General features: G+C 37.5%; 1 protein-coding gene across 6 annotated transcripts in view; it reads left to right on the top strand.

Annotated features, from left to right (window-relative positions):
- LOC125037193 (transformer-2 protein homolog alpha-like) overlaps positions 1 to 20,000 on the top strand; it is a 91,234-nt gene that overhangs the window by 49,353 nt on the left and 21,881 nt on the right. For 4 of the 6 annotated variants that reach the window (XR_007115956.1, XM_047630242.1, XM_047630237.1 and 1 more), the window contains one exon: positions 5,118 to 5,266. Coding sequence is in view for 5 of the 6 variants with exons in the window: in XM_047630242.1 (XP_047486198.1) it covers positions 5,118 to 5,266 (149 nt within the window). In the remaining variant the exon portion in view is untranslated. Of the gene's footprint in view, positions 1 to 1,548; positions 1,694 to 5,117; positions 5,267 to 14,797; positions 15,272 to 20,000 lie in introns of those variants that run through there. The other 2 variants (XM_047630239.1, XM_047630240.1) reach the window with 2 other exon arrangements.

The raw sequence follows: 20,000 nt of genomic DNA, 5'->3' as shown, positions 1-20,000 counted from the left end.
ATATATATATATATATATAGTATATGCATATATGTAAGTTTTTATATATATTTCCTCTAGTCTCCTGTCAAAACTTCTTGCCCCCAGTGTTGAAATCTAGATTCGCCCGTGTGTGTGTGTACACATTTATTCGCATACGTGTGTGTGTACGTGTGTGTGTGTGTGTGTGTGTGTGTGTGTGTGTGTGTGTGTGTGTGTGTGTGTGTGTGTGTGTGTGTGTGTGTGCGTGTGTGCGTGTGTGTGTGAGCGGACGCGTACATGCCTACGTGTGGGAGCGCAGGGTCTCTATAGACCTTGTGAGAGCGCACCCGCGCACCGCGCCCTGAACGCAACCACGTGTGTGACTTTTGTCTGCGTATGAGCGAGCCTTTATCTGAGGACTGAGGTCGTAATGAGTAGGAGCCTACATGTGTACGGTAGTTGATTATATGTTGGCATAGTTTCCTCCTTAACATTACTGACATCAGATTTAACACTAGGCCTACCAGAAAAAATCGCCACAGATGACCAGCTTTGATGCTGTTAATTACAAATAAGGGCAGTAATAATACAGAATCGATAATCTAACTTGATTTACATTTCTTAAACAAGATGAAAAAAAAAACAGATATGTAAAAGGTGTTCGGAAAACGATGCATTACATTAACGTTCCCTTGTGTCATTGCACGCGGGGGTTAAACGTTTGCCTCAAGAGTAGGCCTGCGCATTCACGCGTGGAATAAAACTAATTCATCCAATTATTATATAATTCATTTTCTTCGTTAGCATTAACAGTTTTACTCATGTGTTGATGATGCGATGACTGCGTATTTTATTGCATATTTTTTTTTTTTTTTTTTAGATATTCTAATCCTGTTTTATGATACTTTAATTCAGGCGAAATTAACTATTTTCCTGAATATCAACGTGAAACAACCAACAGAAGAGTTGCTTGAGACAATAAAACAAAAGTCACTGTAGAAGATTTCTGATAGAAAATCGATAGCTTTTGGCTTTTAGGCCTAACTTTTCTCACAGCAAATTCCTCCATCCCAGAAATTCCTTGAATATTGTTTACCGCGTTGGGCCGCATAGCATATGTCCATCATATCTTTTGTCCTCGTAAGAAAAAGGAGTTATATTAGAAGGAGAGAAGTTGATATATTACTTGGCGCATTTATAGTTTGAAATATGAATTATTTTTTCGCTGATGAACGAATGAGAGGGAAAGTGAGAGAGTATGAGAATATTGCTATGATATTCATCATCAGCAATGTCTCGTATCAGAGAAAAATGTTCTGAATTATGTAGGTTCAAAAATGCAGCATTCCTATTCACGAAAATAATACAGTACGATCTTAAACAACAGTGAATGATCGGAGGAAAAAATCAGATGTCCTTTACCACTAACAAAGATCGCCCAAGCCATCATCATATTCCCATAAAAAAATCAAATAACTAGAAAAGATATACACCCGTCATCAGTAATAAGACTAATAAAATGTATCATTTTTCAATTAACAACGAATGATGAAAGGAAAAAAAATTCGGACGCTTCTCTCAGCCAATCAGAATCTCTGTTTCAAACCGGGCCAATCAGGAGCTAGCTTGCAAGTCTTCTCGGCGTTGTTTGTACATGGTGGGAAAAGGCGGCTTCAACGCGTGAGGTTCCCGAATTTTTGCGATTTTTTGGCGTTTTCTACTTAAAATGGAGGTAAGACGAGGTTCAAGAGCAAATTGGAGAGAGTTGGATAATCGAGGAATCAAGTAGGACAGGGGAAGTGGGAGAAAGGAGGTGGAAAGAAGGGAAATAAGGGGTTGAGGAAGGGGAAGACCGAGGACGAATGAGGGAGATGGAAGAATTTGCCGATAATTTCTGTTTTTGTATTTTAATTGACGTGTTTCGTGAAGTTTTGTTTGTATTTGCCTCGCTTTTTTAATTGTTAAATCGAGGGGAAGAGGTTAGACGGTCCGTTGTTGAGAATTAACTCCATACGAAACGTAAACAATCGTTGTTTACCTTCCTCTTGGTTTATTCATACTATTTCTCCATTTATTCTCCCTCTTTCTCAGCATTTTCGTCTCCATTCTCATCAGCACCTTTCGCTTTGTTCTACGCTCGCTTTATCCATCTTTTGATACCTTCTTAACAATGAAACGTCACAATTAAACCGAATTAGGCCTATTCATTATCATTTATTATTGTCCTCGGGTCCTCTCCCAGGCCTAGGAGTTTGCTTGTTTATTTGTTTTTCGAACGGAATTCGCATGTACTTGCAAGGCCTACAGTGGGATTTACTCTTGTTTTATTAAGTCACTCTATGTAGATTGTTGGATTTTTGTCAGTAGTTCCATCAGGTGTTATATAACTTCTTTTTTTTGGCAATAAAATTTTTACTGTGTTATGTATAGTTTAATGCATATCATATATTTCAAATATTTTTAACTGATCCTTTTTCTAATGAATTCTGGGGTTTATGATCATAATTTAGCTTAATTGTTGGCTCATTAGCAATTCATAGGAATTCAGTTAACAAGATGGCATATATATGAGACTGGATGAGAAGTATAAAACATTATTTTTTCATAAAATTTCTTCCTTTTAGAGGGAATTAATCAAAGGACAGTGAATATATGGGACTTTGGGGATTGCTTCCCATCCCAAGGTCCACTACTGTTCTTGTACCAATCAGGAAAGCCTTTTTACTTGTTGGTCCCCAAGCATAGGCCACCAAATCTCTACTGTGAATATTCTGGCATGGCAAACCTAGCAGACCTCCCTGGTGATCTGATTTAATTTTAAACAAGAAACCAGTCCAACCTCGGTCCTGGTAGAATATATGGGGTGGAGGCTTGTTGGCCTTTCTACGTGCAAAGGCTGTTGCACTTCTTTTGAGACGGTGCCACTGTCAGTCAAGACTTAATTTGTTAACTAAGAAATAAATTTTAACTGTAAAATGATACACACAGATATGCTCCTTGCATATCTGTCTTGGTGCAACCATGCAAATGTTAACCCCTCAGTGACGGGTATTAGAAATCTCTTGGCATCATACCTTGCTGATTTCTGGCAACGACCAGCTGCTGGGCGCAGGAGTCTGCCACATATATGGGAATTTCCTGCTTGATGCACTCTAGTGCATTGCCACCCATATAGCAGTACCCTGCAGATCATGCGGTTTGTGATGACACTATACACATGCCTTGGCAGTAACTGGTTAATCCACAAAGTTATAACATTTTATAAAGCTAGAATTGGGAATGATTTCATTAATATAGTAATGTTATATACTAGTATTTGTAAATGTAATGTGAACATGAATAACTATAATATGAAAAATGCTAGTAAAAATAGCACCATCAATATTGATAGTATTAGCAAAAAAAAGTTTTTCATGCAAACTCAAGTGAAGGTAAAATCAAGGAATTTTCATTTGTATATTAACAAGTTTTTGCATTTAAACACTTAGAGATTCAGTTAAAGCCAGCGGCAAGGTTCACCAAACTTGTGTGGCCTGTAGTTTATTACAATGACTTACAAGATATTCAAAACGTAAATCAGAATGCCCTTTGAATCTGGTTGCAAATCTTAACCGATTGGATCTGGATGCTTTACTGCCGTCACATGGCCCAAAATATGGACATAAAGATTACTTGAGCAGCTACTCTGTGTGGCTTGTAGGCCAGGCACACTGAACACTTGTGTGCAGTGGCAAGACTCCATGCCTCCCTGTTGCAATGGTATTTTCTCTCTTACTGCTCAAGCATGCTTTTTTGCCATTTTCCAATGTGTACATTTGTCATTCCTGTCACCCTGGCCTTCTGCTGAAATGCTCATGACGGCAAGTTCATGGCACCTCGGCCCACAACCAAATTTTCCCATGACGACATTTTTGCATCATCAGCCCCTCATGCCAATTTTTTTCATGAAGTAGTGGTCTCATCATATGGATCATAGGGGTTAAAGAGACTGTTGTTGCAATCTATGCAAGATTTTTTTTAAGGTTCAAGGTCTTTTATTGTAGCTGTGATTCACAGAAGTGTCAAATGGATAACTCCAAATTTTATTGAAATAAAATCTTATAAGAAATCTTATCACACAAAAGTTTCAGATAAGAGTAATTACTGTATGTATATAGATGACTTACTAATATATTCACTTGCATTGCTTATGTACATGCCTTTTTTGATGTTTGTGTACATTAAAAAAGTTCATACATTCTAGCTTCAGTATTTCTTGTTACTATAAGTGGTGATCTGTTTTTCTTACATTTATATACTCTTCATACTGCTACTACCTTTTTTGATACACCCTTGTACACATTAATGATTTACCATCATTTACCCTGAATATGCCATGCTTATGTTAAATGAATCTTTTCAGCTTTCATACGGTTTTATTATTATTATCATTATTCTATATATATATATATATATTTTTTTTTTTTTTTTTTTTTTTATGATATTAGGAAAAATGCAACAGTGTAACTGCAAATTATAACCAAAAGGAATGCTTTGTCAGGACATGTTCCGAGTATTAACTGCTGTGATAATTAAGATGATTGTTCACCTCATATACTCCACCAACTTCATACTGTTCTTTTGAGTTTCATTTTCACTGTCTTGAGTTTTTTCAAGCTAACCATGAAAAGTGCATAAATATCTATACATAGATAGATAGTTATACCTGTAAATAATTTTACATGTATATCTATACCTCTTGTACAAGAAATTTTTGTTCTTGCACTTAGGTTTGTATTAAGGACATCTGTCCTTGCTATAGAGACTTGTTATGTTTGTTTTGGCTGTATTTTGCAATATAATGATCCTGTCATGGTAATTTAGTTGAGTAAAGTTTGTGATGTGGAGTTAGGGACTTAGTCTTTGGCATGTGTGCCTATTCTGTAAAGAAATATTTTATAATATGCTTAGAAATTCTATAAAAGTTCTGACAAACAAGTTGAAGTGAGTGCAATGTATGTGGGATGAAAAGTACAAAATTACCTACACAAATGAACCTGTGAAAAAAATCTGAATGAGCATCATTTAATTCCTAAGACAACTATGCATGTTTTTTAAATATAATTCTCTTTAGTGTCCCTTGAAAAAAAATACTGAGGCTGTCTTTTTCTCTACAGAGTCCAGAGGGTGAACGGAACAGTCTCACACCTCGTTCGCGGTCGCGCTCAAGGTCACGTCTAGAGTCACCAGCCGCTTCCCCTGCTCATCGCCGCACAGCCACGTCGCAGTCAAGGTCTCCCCAGCCTCGCAGACGCTCATTTTCCAGGTTTGTCTCTCCTATGGAGGTGTTTTTTTATTGGCAGGATATTTAGATATCTCTTATTGAGAAATCGCTATGTTCCTGGACAGTAACCAAAGAAAAGTAGATGTCATGAATGGTTATCTCTATACCTATGTCTTTTTTTCATTTTCATTTACTCTGATAAATTTCTTCATTGTTCTCCAACCTGCTTTGAGAATGACATCCTATGCACTAGTATGAATTCCAAGTGTAAGTTGCAATTCATTTTGCATTTCCCATTGTCAGCCATCTTTCTTCACTGTAATGTCATCCATTAAATCCATGGAATAAAGCACTGTTTATTGATGGAGTCTATTTTCTGTTTGAGAAACACATTTTGAAGTCACTGAAAAGTTGCATAATCTATTTATGTACCTGTTGCCATTAAGAACACTTGCCTATTTTAGCTTGCATATTGTTTTTTCTGAAGGTCTGGAAAATTTTGTGCACATCACAATCACAACACTGGAACAAATGTGCATTCTTCTAAGTGGTTACTTGTCACACAGGGAGAGAATTATCAGTATTGCTGTAGTGTGGGATCAACCAGGACTTTTAGGCTGCAGCTTATTGCAATTTGATTGATACTGTGGAACAAATATACTATAAGATTTATGAAATTGTTAGTATAGCACGTAAATAAATCCTATACTAAGGCAGGAAAAGATTTTCCTTTTTGTAGCGAGTAATGGGGAAATCTTGCCATGAGCGCTTAAAGATTCTGGAGGAAGTTGACTCATTGGAGCTCTATGAAGGGGCTCTTGGATTATTTGCTCCAGTTAATGAAAGTGAAGGTGTGTTATGGAAAACTGAATAATACAAAATATTTTCAAAACACTAATAACATAGTGTTATTTATTGTTACTGCTATTACACAGATTGTAAACGACATGGAGAGATGATATGGAGTCTATTCAATGAAACCATCTATTACCATCACAATACAGTAAAACAAAGGACAAATATAGACCTTGGAAAATGGTAAAATAACAAAAATGTGTCTGCAGAAAACAAGCAGTAGCATTACAAAGAGGAGCCAAGGAGTCTTGTTACCATACACCTGGGAGTTGCCACTCAAATGAGCCTAATACTTTAATTTTGGTCAACATGCAAGCTGCAAGGCACATTTCTGCCAGCCATATCGGTTCACTTTGACAAGCGAGTAATATTGAACTTGCAGTGAAAACAAACTCTCATTGTAGTGTGACCGAAGTAACCTGTGGTTTCACTACATTCCTTTAAATGTGGGGCCAAATGCATCATTGCACATTCCTGTTTGCGTGTGCCCGGCCTACAAACCATTCACCTGGCAGAGCAGGCGCTTTTGTAAGCCTAATGCTTGGATTTTTGGTCATGTAATTGCCATGATGCAACTGCATCTAAGGGGTTAATGTAATCTGATGCCTGCCCAGTTGCATTGTCTGGCTTACAGTCACTTGTGCGAGAACAGAATGAAAAATAATTTTGTATGCTTTTACTCTTATGAGATGTAGCTGAATGAAAAATGTTAACAAAACAATATTATTTACCTTAATTCATTCATAGAGATATGATGCAACCATTACATAGCATGACTGATTCTGATAAGCTTTTCTAAATTGTAATGTACACTGACTCTACACACATTGAACCCCTAGCCTCTTAATCCCTCAGTGATGGGTATCAGAAATCTCTTGGCATCATAAACTGGTGATTTCTGACAATGTCCACCCCCCGCTCGACTCACTCTAACATGTCACTGCTAGACCACGCGGCTTGTTCAGTAAGGGTTTAATAAAGTGGGGTTCACATCATGGCTGCCTATTTTGCAGCTTTAGATGATGGGTCATTCACATCATGTTACTGTTATGCTTGCATTACTTTTTATGCTGTTCTTTATAAAGGATCCTCATTCCCCCATGTTACATCACCTGGAACATTGCCTGAGGGAGAATGGGATGTGTGATGCTCAGAGTGGCAACTCTTTTGTATAAAGGGTGATACTTAGCACATAAACCATTTGTCTGCTATGCCAGGAAGTCATGCACCAAAACATTGTGCTCTCTTCCTGTTGGTGTGAACCTGTAACACACAGAGGAAGAGTAATGAAGCTCTGGGAGTAGCAGCCATTTATATGACTGCATACCAACTCATTTTTGTGAAAATGAGAGTTTTTTAATCAGTAGAACCACTTTCCATTGAAACACTTCTAATTAGTTGAAATAGATTCTGATGTACATAATCAAGTTGCCACAGGTTTGATCTAGTTGCTAAAAGGAAGATTATGTGTCCCTGTATATGCAATAAAATTGAAATCATGTTTTTAATACAAGTGAGACAAAAAGAAATCAAATCACTTTGTTGGAGCGTCTCAAATAGGCCCTTTAGGTTAACCCAGCCAGCTGCACATACTCTCTGGAGCAGAGGCCAAGCAAACCCTATATTCTCCTTGAGCCATAGGCTTAATTGGGTATAGGAATATTTTTATAGCTGACACTGAATCTTGCATTATAATTGTACTTTAGATTTTAAAGTTTTACAGTTGTGCATTGGCATAGGCCACTATATAAGGGGAGATATTGATTGTAGTTAAAGGAGACTTGTTGGTTTTCAATGTAAATGGTTAAGCATTGCTGATAATCGTGTTTAAGAAATCCTGGAGTTTTTTTTTTAATCTGAGATTGTTTACCTGATTATTCTTTATTTATTTATTAGGCATGAAAGTCAATCATATGTCAGTATTCTTGTATTTAGTTGTACTATTAAACTATTTCTGGTTGACAGCATCTAGAATAAAGTTCAATGAATCTGGGTTGCATTAATGTGCAATGCAGTGCACCTTGGTTATTGTCTTACCCACAACTAGGCTTCTGAAGGCAGCTGATCTCAGACTCATGACATGAGCCTGGCACCATGTCATGGTGTCTATGCACAAACTCATGAACTGCATCTACAATAGGTGTTTTTGCATTTACACATCTCTTTTCAATCTTGATGCTCCAGATCTTGTGAAAGTTTTCCTAAAATAATACAGTACTGGATTGAAATAAATGTACAACTGCTACCCTTCTTGACAAAACCCTCTCACAGTACAAGAGATTGCACTCTCTGGCTGTTGTTGGGATCAAGTACATACAATATTTGTATTCTATAGCTTTTCTGAGAGAATTATGCAGTTTTCTGGGTGTGAACTTTCTGTTGACTTTGTTGTCAACGTTATTCTTTGAGTTACAATGAGGATTTTTATCCCTCATGCTATCAGGCCTCTATATCTTAACCCATTGGCGACGGGTATAGAAAATTAAAAAAAACTCTTTGAGCGCGTGAATTCGGTACATCAAGTCGAATCATTGCCTCGGGCGCTTTGGTGCGCTGCCGCGGCAGACAGCCGCACGCCACATTTCGGGCGTATTGTTATGATGCCTATAGGCGTGACCCGACGCCATTGGGTTAATTAAAAAGATTTACAGGTTTTGGTGTACGTCAGATTAAGGTGAAATATGAGATTTAGTATACATTCAATAAACCAGTTTTGTTCTACATGGATTACAGGTTGTAATGAGAAATGTCAGTGAAAAAGTTTGTAGAATATGCTTTGCCCCTCTGAGTAGCTGCAGCTCAAAAGTATCAGTTTTGCAATTTTCAAAATTTATTTAAAATATGTTACCTAGAATCTCATACATTGCTTTGTATTATTAATTATTTTAAGTTACTCATGTAGTCAATTTTTGTTTGAGGTGATTGAAACTTACTGCCTGGCAAATACCCTGCCCATATATGCTGTACTTTCAACAAAACATTTTGTGCGCTTTACATGAAGGGCTATTACAGGTTGATGATCTGATATGCTTATTTTCACCTACTCTCAGTCTAGCTGGTTTAACCCCTGAGTGACGGGTATCAGAAATCTCTTAGCATCATAGACACTTGAGATTTCTGGCAACGTCCAGCCTCTGAGCTGGGGAATCTGTTACATGTAGTAGAACTTCCCGCTCGACGCACTCTAGCTATAGCCATACCCTGCAGACCACATGGATTGTTATGACAGCTATTTATGTGACCTAGCAGTAACAGGTTAAGGATAGTTCTGTGTTTTGATTTTCTGTAGTATGGCTTTTTCACAAGTTTACCATTTACCTTTGTAGAAAATGGTGAGGGAATTGGCAAGGGAAAAATTATTTTAAGGTTAACTATGGAAAATAACGATTTTTTACTTTTACTTTTCTTTACATAAAATAGATGATACAGGGAGGTCAGTTAATTAGAGGTTAGAGATTTTAAAGTTGCTATAATTATTTTTTATTTATTAAAAGAAAATAAATTATACATTGAATACTATTTTATCAATTCTGACACGGCATTATTGCCCTTGCATTCTGTTATTAGAGAATCATTCAGCTTGTAGCAAGAAAGGGGTTTTGCATCAGCTAGGTTCTAGAATTGACTCTGTTATTATCATTATTTGATATCTACTTTTTACTTGTGTTGACAATAACTATTGTTGTTAGACATTAAATCCCCATCCTTAGATGTCATCATGATCATAAAAGCTCATGCTTGATGTGGTTATGATACTAGAGCTCATGCTTGCCCCCACCTCCCTTGTTTCTTAGAAGTTTGTTTTGATTAATGTGTTTTGCCGGTTCTGCGCCCATTTTTTTTGTTTTCCAAAGAATATGATTGTTGTGATTGATTTAATATAGCCTTTCGTTGGAGAACGAAAGGCCAAAATATGGACATTTGGCACATGTGAGCGTCCACTCTGATAGGTGTGCAGCTTGTAGGTCGTCATTTTCTTTTTTTCTGCATCAGCATTTTTAGCATTTTTATGTTTCTGTGCTCAGCATCCTGTTCCTAGCCACTGTGACTGATGGGGCAGGTTGTATTACAGAAAATTGAATATTAAAAAAAAAAAAAGACAAATAGCCAAATGTTACTTGTTACTATTATTCTTGCACTGAGTTATGGACTACTTAGAGAGATGGTATGGAGTCTGTGCGAGGAAACCAGTCCATTACCATCTGGATAAAGCAAATCATATGACAAACATACACATTGGCAAATGGCATAAATGCAAAAAATGCCTATGCATAAAAAGAGAAAATAACATTGCACAGGGGAGGCATAGAGTCTCGTCACTGCATATGTGTTCACACACACTCGTCAGGTCGGCCACTCAAGTAATCCTAATGCCTGTACTTTCTTGTGAAGCAACCAGATCCAATGGGTTAATAGAAGTAGAAGAGCATGATTGATATCTTGATAGTCTCTTATTAAATATTAGAAAGTTATGATAAATGTAGTCCATTTTTGATATATTGCAGACACATAGAGCATTGGACAGATAGGACATCCTTGTAATTTATTTGATTAAACTTTTTGAAAGCTTTGAACTGTTTACATACATTGTCATATAGTTCTAGTTGTAACTAAGATTTGTAAGTGCAACTTTGAAAATTACTTGGTTCAAGTACATGGAACTCCTATTTTTCCATGGCGACCTCCATAAACCGGAGGAAATTGGGAATCTAATCCTTGGATTTTTGTCTATAATTTGGTCATATTATGGTGATGTGATCATCCTCACCCACATAATAGATAAAGTTCTTCAAGTGTGACAAATCAGTGACTCTTTTCATATGGATTTGCCGAGTCTTGTTTCCGTGAATTGGTCATCAACTGCAAAATGTGTAAGCACTAGGTTTCCTCATACCTTGAGCCAACATGAGCTTGAGGCATACTAGGGTTTTCACAAGATATTGCCATATTTTTAGGTAGTTCATATTCATTACTGTTGTTTCAATGATCTCTGCTATTATTTCCAACAGTTGTGGCCTTCACAACAGGAATTGAATAGACAGTGAACATTTAACGAGTTGCGAGAAGCATTCCTCCTATCTTGGTTATTTTCACGCATGTTTGTACTTATAATGGGTATCTATGTAACACAACACAACCCACCATAAGATATCAAAAACCATCTAGGATACTATATTTATAATACTGTATCAGTAGAGAAAGTGACAGTAAAACTGCCATCCTTCAACTGTGGTCATTCCCATTATGTTACAGGATTGTGGAGTTATGTGGCTTGTCTTGCTTGTGTTCATGAAATAGGTCCATTAGTTAATCCCTCAATGTCGGTATTAGAAATCTCTCGGTGTCACTGACTCTGGAGGCTTCTGGCAACCATCCTACCAGTGTGCTCTAGCACGCTGTGATGCCTATTGCTGTACCCGGTGTGATGAGTTGGTTTGTTGTGACAGCTATGGGCGTGACGCGGCAGATACGGGTTGTTTTGGCTGTTCAAAGACAGATGGGTAAGTTATTGGCCCCACACAGTTAAACAGAAAGTCTTTTGTAGTTTAAATTATGTCATAGGCACCCAGCTATGATGTCTTTTACTTGTCAAACAAAACAACCATCTTTTGTTATCCATGAAAAAATATGCAGATCTTGAGTTTATCTTATAGTATTCAAGGCTTTGTAATGATATTTTCTTCCTTCCAAGGAATTAACCCAATGAGTACGAGTGACAAGATCACAGTCCGATGCCCACTGTAATAAAAGTTTTATTTATTGTCTTTATGCATAGATGGCTGTACAAGTGCTTAGTCAACAAGGAGTCAGGTATTAGTCTTACCTATCTCGTCTGTTTACCCTTTTTCTTTATTTTTTTTAAGTTTCACATCTACTATTCTATTGTCTTTGATGTTATTAATATTTTAATAACAAATTAATTATTATAATATTAATAAGAATGATGATAAAAGTCAATATTAATAGTATTGGAAAGAATAACGCATTTTCCCGCCAATTCAAGGAATGAGGAAGTTAGGATCGGCCACTAGTGAAGATCAACTGCAGAGTCAGACTCCTTGCTGCTGAGTACATGTGGAGCCATACCAGAAACTTTTTATTTTAACTATACTTTTTTTCTTACCTTGATTTCATGGTGTTCGGTGTATAGGCAGCAGTTTTCCACTAAAGAATTCACTTGATTGAGAGTTCACTTATATTATATGCATTCTATGTGCTTATACAGCTTACACATTTATGACCAAAGTAAGTGTAGTAAATTTTTTTAAAGGTTAAAACTCTGGGACTTTTTTTTTCATAGATCTATATGATCAGTCCCTTCTTTTTCATGTCATCATCACTACTGATATGAGAGCTAGATGTTTTATGTATTTTTGCACTTTCCAAGGTTATGGTGCTACAATTTAGGGGAAATATTGCTACCCATCATATGTACTGCACTGACAGCTATCAGTGGCCCAATCATGTGGAATGATATATCAAAGACCTCTTCTTTTCATGGCATAGATAGCTGTGAAAACTCATTTCATTTAGGATAAAAAGAAAGGAAGGTGGGTTGAATATCACATTTTGTGAAATATTTGCTTTGTAAACTTCAAAGGAGCAAAATAGATGTAAATGATCTTTGATAGTGAAAATTATGAAGGTGGCTTGCTAACAGACAGTTCACTTTGTACTTGTCTGACTTCTCTATTGTTAAATGGTATAAACACTTTTGAAATTAGGGCACAGTTTTTGGCAATTTACAAATACCTATGATACCAATGATCTGCTTTAGATGTGTGGTGCAGTTCTTTTGTAAATTATTCATAGGAGTGAGAATTTACGGGGCTAAGAAAGCTGGGGCAGTATTCACAAGAGGTCTATGACTGTTCTTTATGAGTTTGACTATGATTTGCACTGTTGCCACATATGAAAGTTAATACTGGTAACGGAACAAACATTTACGTTGTTACAGACACTATGAAGATAATTGATTGCTGTAATATGTTAAATTTGTCCTTATGCAATTTTTCCTCAGTTGAAGGTTATTCCACTTTGGAAATAAAATGAAAAGCTTTGAGGCCTCTTTTGATAAATTGTCAAAATTTAATTGAGCTGTCTCCTATGATTTTATTGCTATATTTTATTATAATATACAAATAGTGTGCACCTGCCTTTACAACTGATGCAGTGACAATAAATGTAGGGATGCCACATCACATTTAGACATAATAGGTATGTAATATTACCTTTATAATAGAAGCAAGATTTTTTTGCCATATTTGCCTTTTTCTTTTATTACAATAGATTATCAAAATAAGGTCTATAATGATATAAATGTTTGTTCTAATTACCAGCATTAACTTTGAGATGTGGCAATGGTTAATTCATAGACAAAACTGCAAAGAACAGTCATAGACCTCTCGTGAATACTGCCCCTTGTCTTCTAATCTTCTAAAACAGACCTAAAACAAATACATTATTGTACAGGAATGTTCTAAACTAAAACCCCAGTTTAGGAAGTGTGTTCAGACTATCACTGTTCAACTAGCTATCTGTATTGGTGGTGAATAGTATATATATAATATATGTATGTGTGTGTATATATATATATATATATATATATATATATATATATATATATATATATATATATATATATATATATATATATATATAATATGAATACACATACACTTTTTCATTGGGAATTTTTCATTCTACCTTCAAAGCATAGAGAAACTGGGGCCCAAGTACAAAGAATTTTCTAAGCACTTCTTAATTCAATATAAATTTCGATACCCCTGTCTGTTTTCTGTATTGAAAGGTAGGCTAGAAAACTGTAAATACTTCAGAAATGTAGGTGGTTCATGTAAAAATGGCGGCCAGATTTACCTGATTTACGTTCTGAACTTGATGCAGTTTTCAACTGATTTTGGTGGTTGATGGAAAATTACAAGGGAGACCAATTATATGTAGTTTAAGCCATCCTACCATGTGCTGTTGTGAAGGCAGTTTCTTCCCTTTAACCTTGCTCTTTTTTGACCTTTCATTTTCTGTATGATGCAGACTGTAGTTTGATACTGAAAGATGTTGGTTTTATATTTGTATTTCCCTTCCCACACTCCTCTTCCCCCTCCCAACAAGGGTTCATATCCTTGTAACATCTGCTATTAATTATTGATCTTCCCATTGATATTCATATCTTTAGTGTTGAGTTGCCAGTGTCTGTATATTCCTTTTCAAAATACATTTACTTTACTTATTTCTTTTTAATTGATAGAGCTTGTGAGGTATTTGCTGTAAAATGGCAAACCAAATTTTGACCAACATGTAAAAACACTAATGTCTAAAGTCATTAGTGCTATTAAAAATGCTTTTTTTTTTTTTTTAATTACATATCATTTTTAAACAAATGAGGCACTTTCTGAAAGTCATGAAATATTAATGTGGTAATTATAGTCCAAATAGAATGTTCAGCACAATTTTTTTCCCTTTATACACCTTATGTAGAAATGATATAAGCATCATTTTCCAATGGCATTTGTCTCCATTTTTTTCAGTCTGTTTATTCAGATTTAGAAACCTAAATGTTTATATTTGATATATTCCTTCTAAATACTGTATTGACTGGTGGATGTTAGTTCCACGTACTCATAGTGAAGATCGACAGCAAAGTCAGACTGCTTGTTTCTGCTTCACTACCTCCCTCCTCCTCATATAAAAAAAACTGTTTATGCTGATGCGAATGGTGTAATGTGGCTTGTCACAGCTAATGAGACCAAAGTGACACCTTTTCTGGTGTATTTATGAGTTTGTGAAAATCAGTGAATGTCGTTTGGCTATGCAGCAGCATGGGAAGCGAGACTTTTGGTTCTGTGTTGTGACACTTGCCCTTCTGTGCCTTGAGCAAGTGTAGGGTTCAACACTGCTCTTCGTCTATGTAACCCCATTGGCTAGTGTAATTTTGGTGATCCTGTACAAGAATTGAGGCTTCAATAGCAAAGCAAATCCCAGACGTGTGCCAAGTTCACTTCAAGAGAGGGGTTTGAAAAGAGAGAGCCTAGGAAACTTGTTGAAGGTGGCAGGAATATCAGGCACAATGACCATGTTGGACGTGAGTGATGAGGAGGAAGAGATTCCACGTGAATGGCTGGGAGAGGTGGATATGTCCGATTTTGTGATCTTGGAGGAAATCGCTGATGACAGGTATGAATGGTACATTGGAAGCAAAGAGGGAAAAGAAAATCGTTTCAGTTCTCTTTCTTTCATTATCTGTCTATTTTATTCTGTTGGCTATGAGAAGTCTTCTTGATGTTGCCTTCAGCTTGCACCCTCTGCTTTTTGCGTCTCTGTTCTCCTGTTTCCTCTACTTTCTTCCTTTTCCCTGGTCTCCTCCAACTCTTACTTCTGCTATTCCTCTTCTTTTCACACATCCTTCCTTTCCTCCTCCCCCTCTATTTTTCCTTTTCCTTCTCCTCCCCCTCTTGTCTTTCTCTTTTTTCCCCTCTTCTCTTTTTCCTCTCTCCCCTCTTCTCTTTTTTCTCTCTCCCCTCTTCTTTTTCTCCTCTTCTCTCTCCCTTCCCTTGCTTTAGCTTGAACTTTTCTCTCCCTCTCTTCTTTTCTTCCTCCTCTTCTCTCTCCTCCTCTTTCCCTCCTCCTCCTCCTCCTCCTCTTCCTCCTCTTCCTCCTCCTCCTCCTCCTCCTCCTCCTCCTCCTCCTCCTCCTCCTCCTCCTCCTCCTCCTCCTCCTCCTCCTCCTCCTCCTCCTCCTCTTCCTCCTCCTCCTCTTCTTTCCCTCCTCCTCCTCCTCCTTCTCCTCCTCCTCCTCCTCCTCCTCCTCCTCCTCCTCCTCCTCCTCCTCCTCCTCCTCCTCCTCCTCCTCCTCCTCCTCCTCCTCCACCTCCTCCTCCTCCTCTTCCTCCTCTTCCTCCTCTTCCTCTTTCCATCATCATCATCATCATCATCATCATCATCATCCTCTTTCCCTCCTCCTCCTCCTCATCCTCTTTCCCTCCTCCTCCTCCTCATCCTCTTTCCCTCCTCCTCATCCTCATCCTCTTTCCCTCCTCCTCCTCCTCATCCTCTTTCCCTCCTCCTCATCCTCATCCTCTTTCCCTCCTCCTCATCCTCATCCTCTTTCCCTCCTCCTCCTCCTCCTCCTCCTCATTATCTTTCCCTCCTCCTCCTCCTCCTCCTCCTCTTCCTCCTCTTCCTCCTCTTCCTCCTCTTCCTCCTCTTCCTCTTTCCCTCTTCCTCCTCTTCCTCTTTCCCTCTTCCTCCTCCTCCTCCTTCCCCTCCTCCTCCTCCCTCTTCCCCTCCTCCTCCTCCTCCCTCTTCCCCTCCTCCTCCTCCTCCCTCTTCCCCTCCTCCTCCTCCTCCCTCTACCCCTCCTCCTCCTCCTCCCTATACCCCTCCTCCTCCTCCCTCTTCCTCTTCCCTCCCCCCCCTCTTCTCTCCTTATTCCTCCTCTCTTCCTTCTTTTTCTTTTTCTTTTTCTTCTTCTTCTTCTTCTTCTTCTTCTTCTTCTTCTTCTTCTTCTTCTTCTTCTTCTTCTTCTTCTTCTTCTTCTTCTTCTTCTTCTTCTTCTTCTTCTTCTTCTTCTTCTTCTTCTTCTTCTTCTTCTTCTTCTTCTTCTTCTTCTTCTTCTTCTTCTTCTTCTTCTTCTTCTTCTTCTTCTTCTTCTTCTTCTTCTTCTTCTTCTTCTTCTTCTTCTTCCCCATCCCCTTCTTTTATGTTGAAATTATCACAATTTCCTCATATCATCTGGTCTACTATGTTTGCAGAGTTGAGACTAGCGTTTCTCTTGCGACTATCTTATGTTCATTGTGTATGTGCGGTAGGGGCAGACACATGGAGGGGCGGGATAATAGAAAAAAAAAGAAAATTGAAAGTTTATTCCACATTCCCCTCATACATACTTTTTTTTTTTTTTTTTTTTTTTTTTTTTTTTTTTTTTTTTTTTTTTTTTTTTTTTTTTTTACTCTGAAAAAGACTTGTATGCTGGGACAAAATACCAGCACCAGTCTTTGGTATTTTTGTTGTTTTGATATCTTCTCGTTGCATTGCTGTGTTCCTGTTCTGGTTTTAAATAAATTTTTGAAAGTTGTCACAAGTACCCTTTCCAGGATCTGGTGAATAATTCCCCCCCCCCCCCCCCCCACACCAAAAAAAAAAAAAAAAAAAAAAAAAAAAAACAGTGTCCGCCACTGATGTGAGGACTTAGAGTATAGGGATAGTAAAGAGCGCTTTCTAGCCTTTTGGCCATATTCCAATGTCCATATTTGCCATTTGATTTGCATTATCCAGAAGGATCATCTCTCTAAGTAGTGTACAACTCAGTGCAAGAAAAATAAAACTATGTAACACTACGTTACTTTTGTCATTTTTAACATTTTTATTTGATTTTAAATTCTCTGTAGAACATCCTGCGTCGCTGCTAGCTTGGAAATGACATCTGCCATGTAGCCTTTGCTCTTCCAGTCACCGCTCACAGATTTTTCATTCCGGACTCTTACATCGATGAGAATAATGCAAAATAAGTAAAAGAACCCTCCCACTAGATTTGTGCACTTGTTGCGAGTCTTTTCCATCACCCGGCCTTCAGCTACAATGCTTACAATGGCACGTTTGCGTCACCCTGCCTACAGCCGGATTTTCTTGTGACGGCATGTTCACGTCACCCGCCCCTTGACCTGGATTACTTCACGTACTGAAGGTCATGTCACCCGGATCAAAGGGGTTAAAAGGCTGAAGAGAATTTACTGGTAGCAAGGTGTCCATTTGTGAACAGTTCTCAGTTTCCCTCTTTTTTTTACTATGAGTCATTTTCTGTTTGGGTAACGGGTTTAGCGAGAGTTAGTGTTGATTGGGGTCGTCTCTAGGTCAATGTATACCTATACAGAGTTTGCATTGGGTTAAGAAAAGTGATGGAATATTTGCGGAAAAAGAAGAGAAGGTAAAGGAAACTTTCCCGTCTAATCCGAGTTCCCCTAATATGGGACCTAAATTTTTTAACTTTTTTTTTATTTTTTTTTTTTTATCAGTATAGAGGTATTCTATCTCGAGTATCATTAGGAGAATAAATAACTGAAATTAAATATGTAATTTATCTTGTTTGACGCACCATAATGTTGGGCATACTGTGATCATAATTGACAAGTGAAGTTGACCAAAGAAAGTGACTTCATTTCCATGGTACCAAAAATTATATATTTTCAACTCTATAGAATATAACATAAACTTAGAAAATTTTGCAAGTTTTAGCAGACAAAAAAAAGGGTGTGGGGAAGCAATGAAAAATGGAGGTTTAAATATTTATATCAGTTGTTGGCATTCCAATCAGATGAAATGGTACTCTACAGACCTGAATCATAGTAGCCACAGCTTGTTGTGAGCTTATATATACCTTAGAGTTGCCAGATGTTGATCAAAGTGAATTCTGTGCGCACATGATTTTGGCAAAATTTTACCATAAAAATGAATAAAATTATTTCATCAGGGGCTTCTGATTAATGTGTTTTCATGCACTTTCTGCACAAGGGGGTAAGGAAAAAAAAAGGCCACTGTATCTTAATTTTTTTATTTCCCTATCAGAATATACCACAAATTAGGGAATCAAAAAAAAAAAAAAAAAAAAAGTGGAATTTTTATTTTGGTTTCATTGTGTTAATATAAAGGGTTATTGTCTGAACCAATTTTTATTTAACCCAGAACCGATGTGCATGGCATATACGTACATGCCATGCTCACTGTGAGTTTACTTTATTAATTGATTTTACACATAGATGGCTCCACTTGTACGGAGTCATCAATATCTCACCTGTTTACCCTTTTCCTTGATTATAGAAAATATTTTGCTTTCTTGTATTGCTGTTACTAATGTCAATACCATTATAGTAATTATATTGTCTGTAATAGAAATAACCATTGATATTCATAGCATTAGTAAAAAGAAAGTTTTTCCCTCAAATTCAACTAAAGGTGAAAGCAGGTAAGGTCACAAGGTCTACTAAATTGACTCCTCTGTGGCTAAGCACTTGCAGAGCCATCTATGTGCAGAGACATTTCACAAAAAAATTCTAAAATGGGCACAGCATTTTCCCATTCACATAGGTTTAATCATTTTGATATATGTACTGTTAAATAAGTTCAGAGTATAGTGTTTGTTGATAGCTAACAGGAGTAGGAGCAATAATTATCTCTATATTTAATTGTCTAAATTTTCATACACAGAATGTAAAATTTTTACCAAGAAGCATATGCATAGATGGAACGCAATTTCAGAATGCTCATGCACAAAAGGCATGTGTTCCTGGTTGTGTGTGTTATATATTATATATATGAATATTTATATAAATTATATATATATATAAATATACATATGTACACATTTATATATGTATACACACACACATTCACATTCACTCACTCACTCACTCACTCACTCACTCACTCACTCACTCACTCACTCACTCACTCACTCACTCACTCACTCACCCACCCACCCACCCACCCACTCACCCACCCACCCACCCACCCACCCACCCACCCACCCACCCACCCACTCACTCACTCACTCACTCACTCACTCACTCACTCACTCACTCACCCACTCACCCACCCACCCACCCACCCAAACCCACCCAAACCCACCCACCCACCCACCCAAACCCACCCACCCACCCACCCACCCACTCAAACACCCACTCACTCAAACACCCACTCACTCAAACACCCACTCACTCAAACACCCACTCACTCACTCACCCACTCACTCACTCACTCACTCACTCACTCACTCACTCACTCACTCACTCACTCACTCACTCACTCACTCACTCACTCACTCACTCACTCACTCATATATATAATGTATATGTGCGTATGTATTTGTACATCATATATGTATGTATTTGAACATTATATATGTATATATT

Source organism: Penaeus chinensis, chromosome 22 (genome assembly GCF_019202785.1).
Source record: "Penaeus chinensis breed Huanghai No. 1 chromosome 22, ASM1920278v2, whole genome shotgun sequence".
Classification (NCBI taxonomy): domain Eukaryota; kingdom Metazoa; phylum Arthropoda; class Malacostraca; order Decapoda; family Penaeidae; genus Penaeus; species Penaeus chinensis.
The sequence above is the reverse complement of the archived record's forward strand: the minus strand, read 5'-3'. Positions and strand labels throughout refer to the sequence as shown.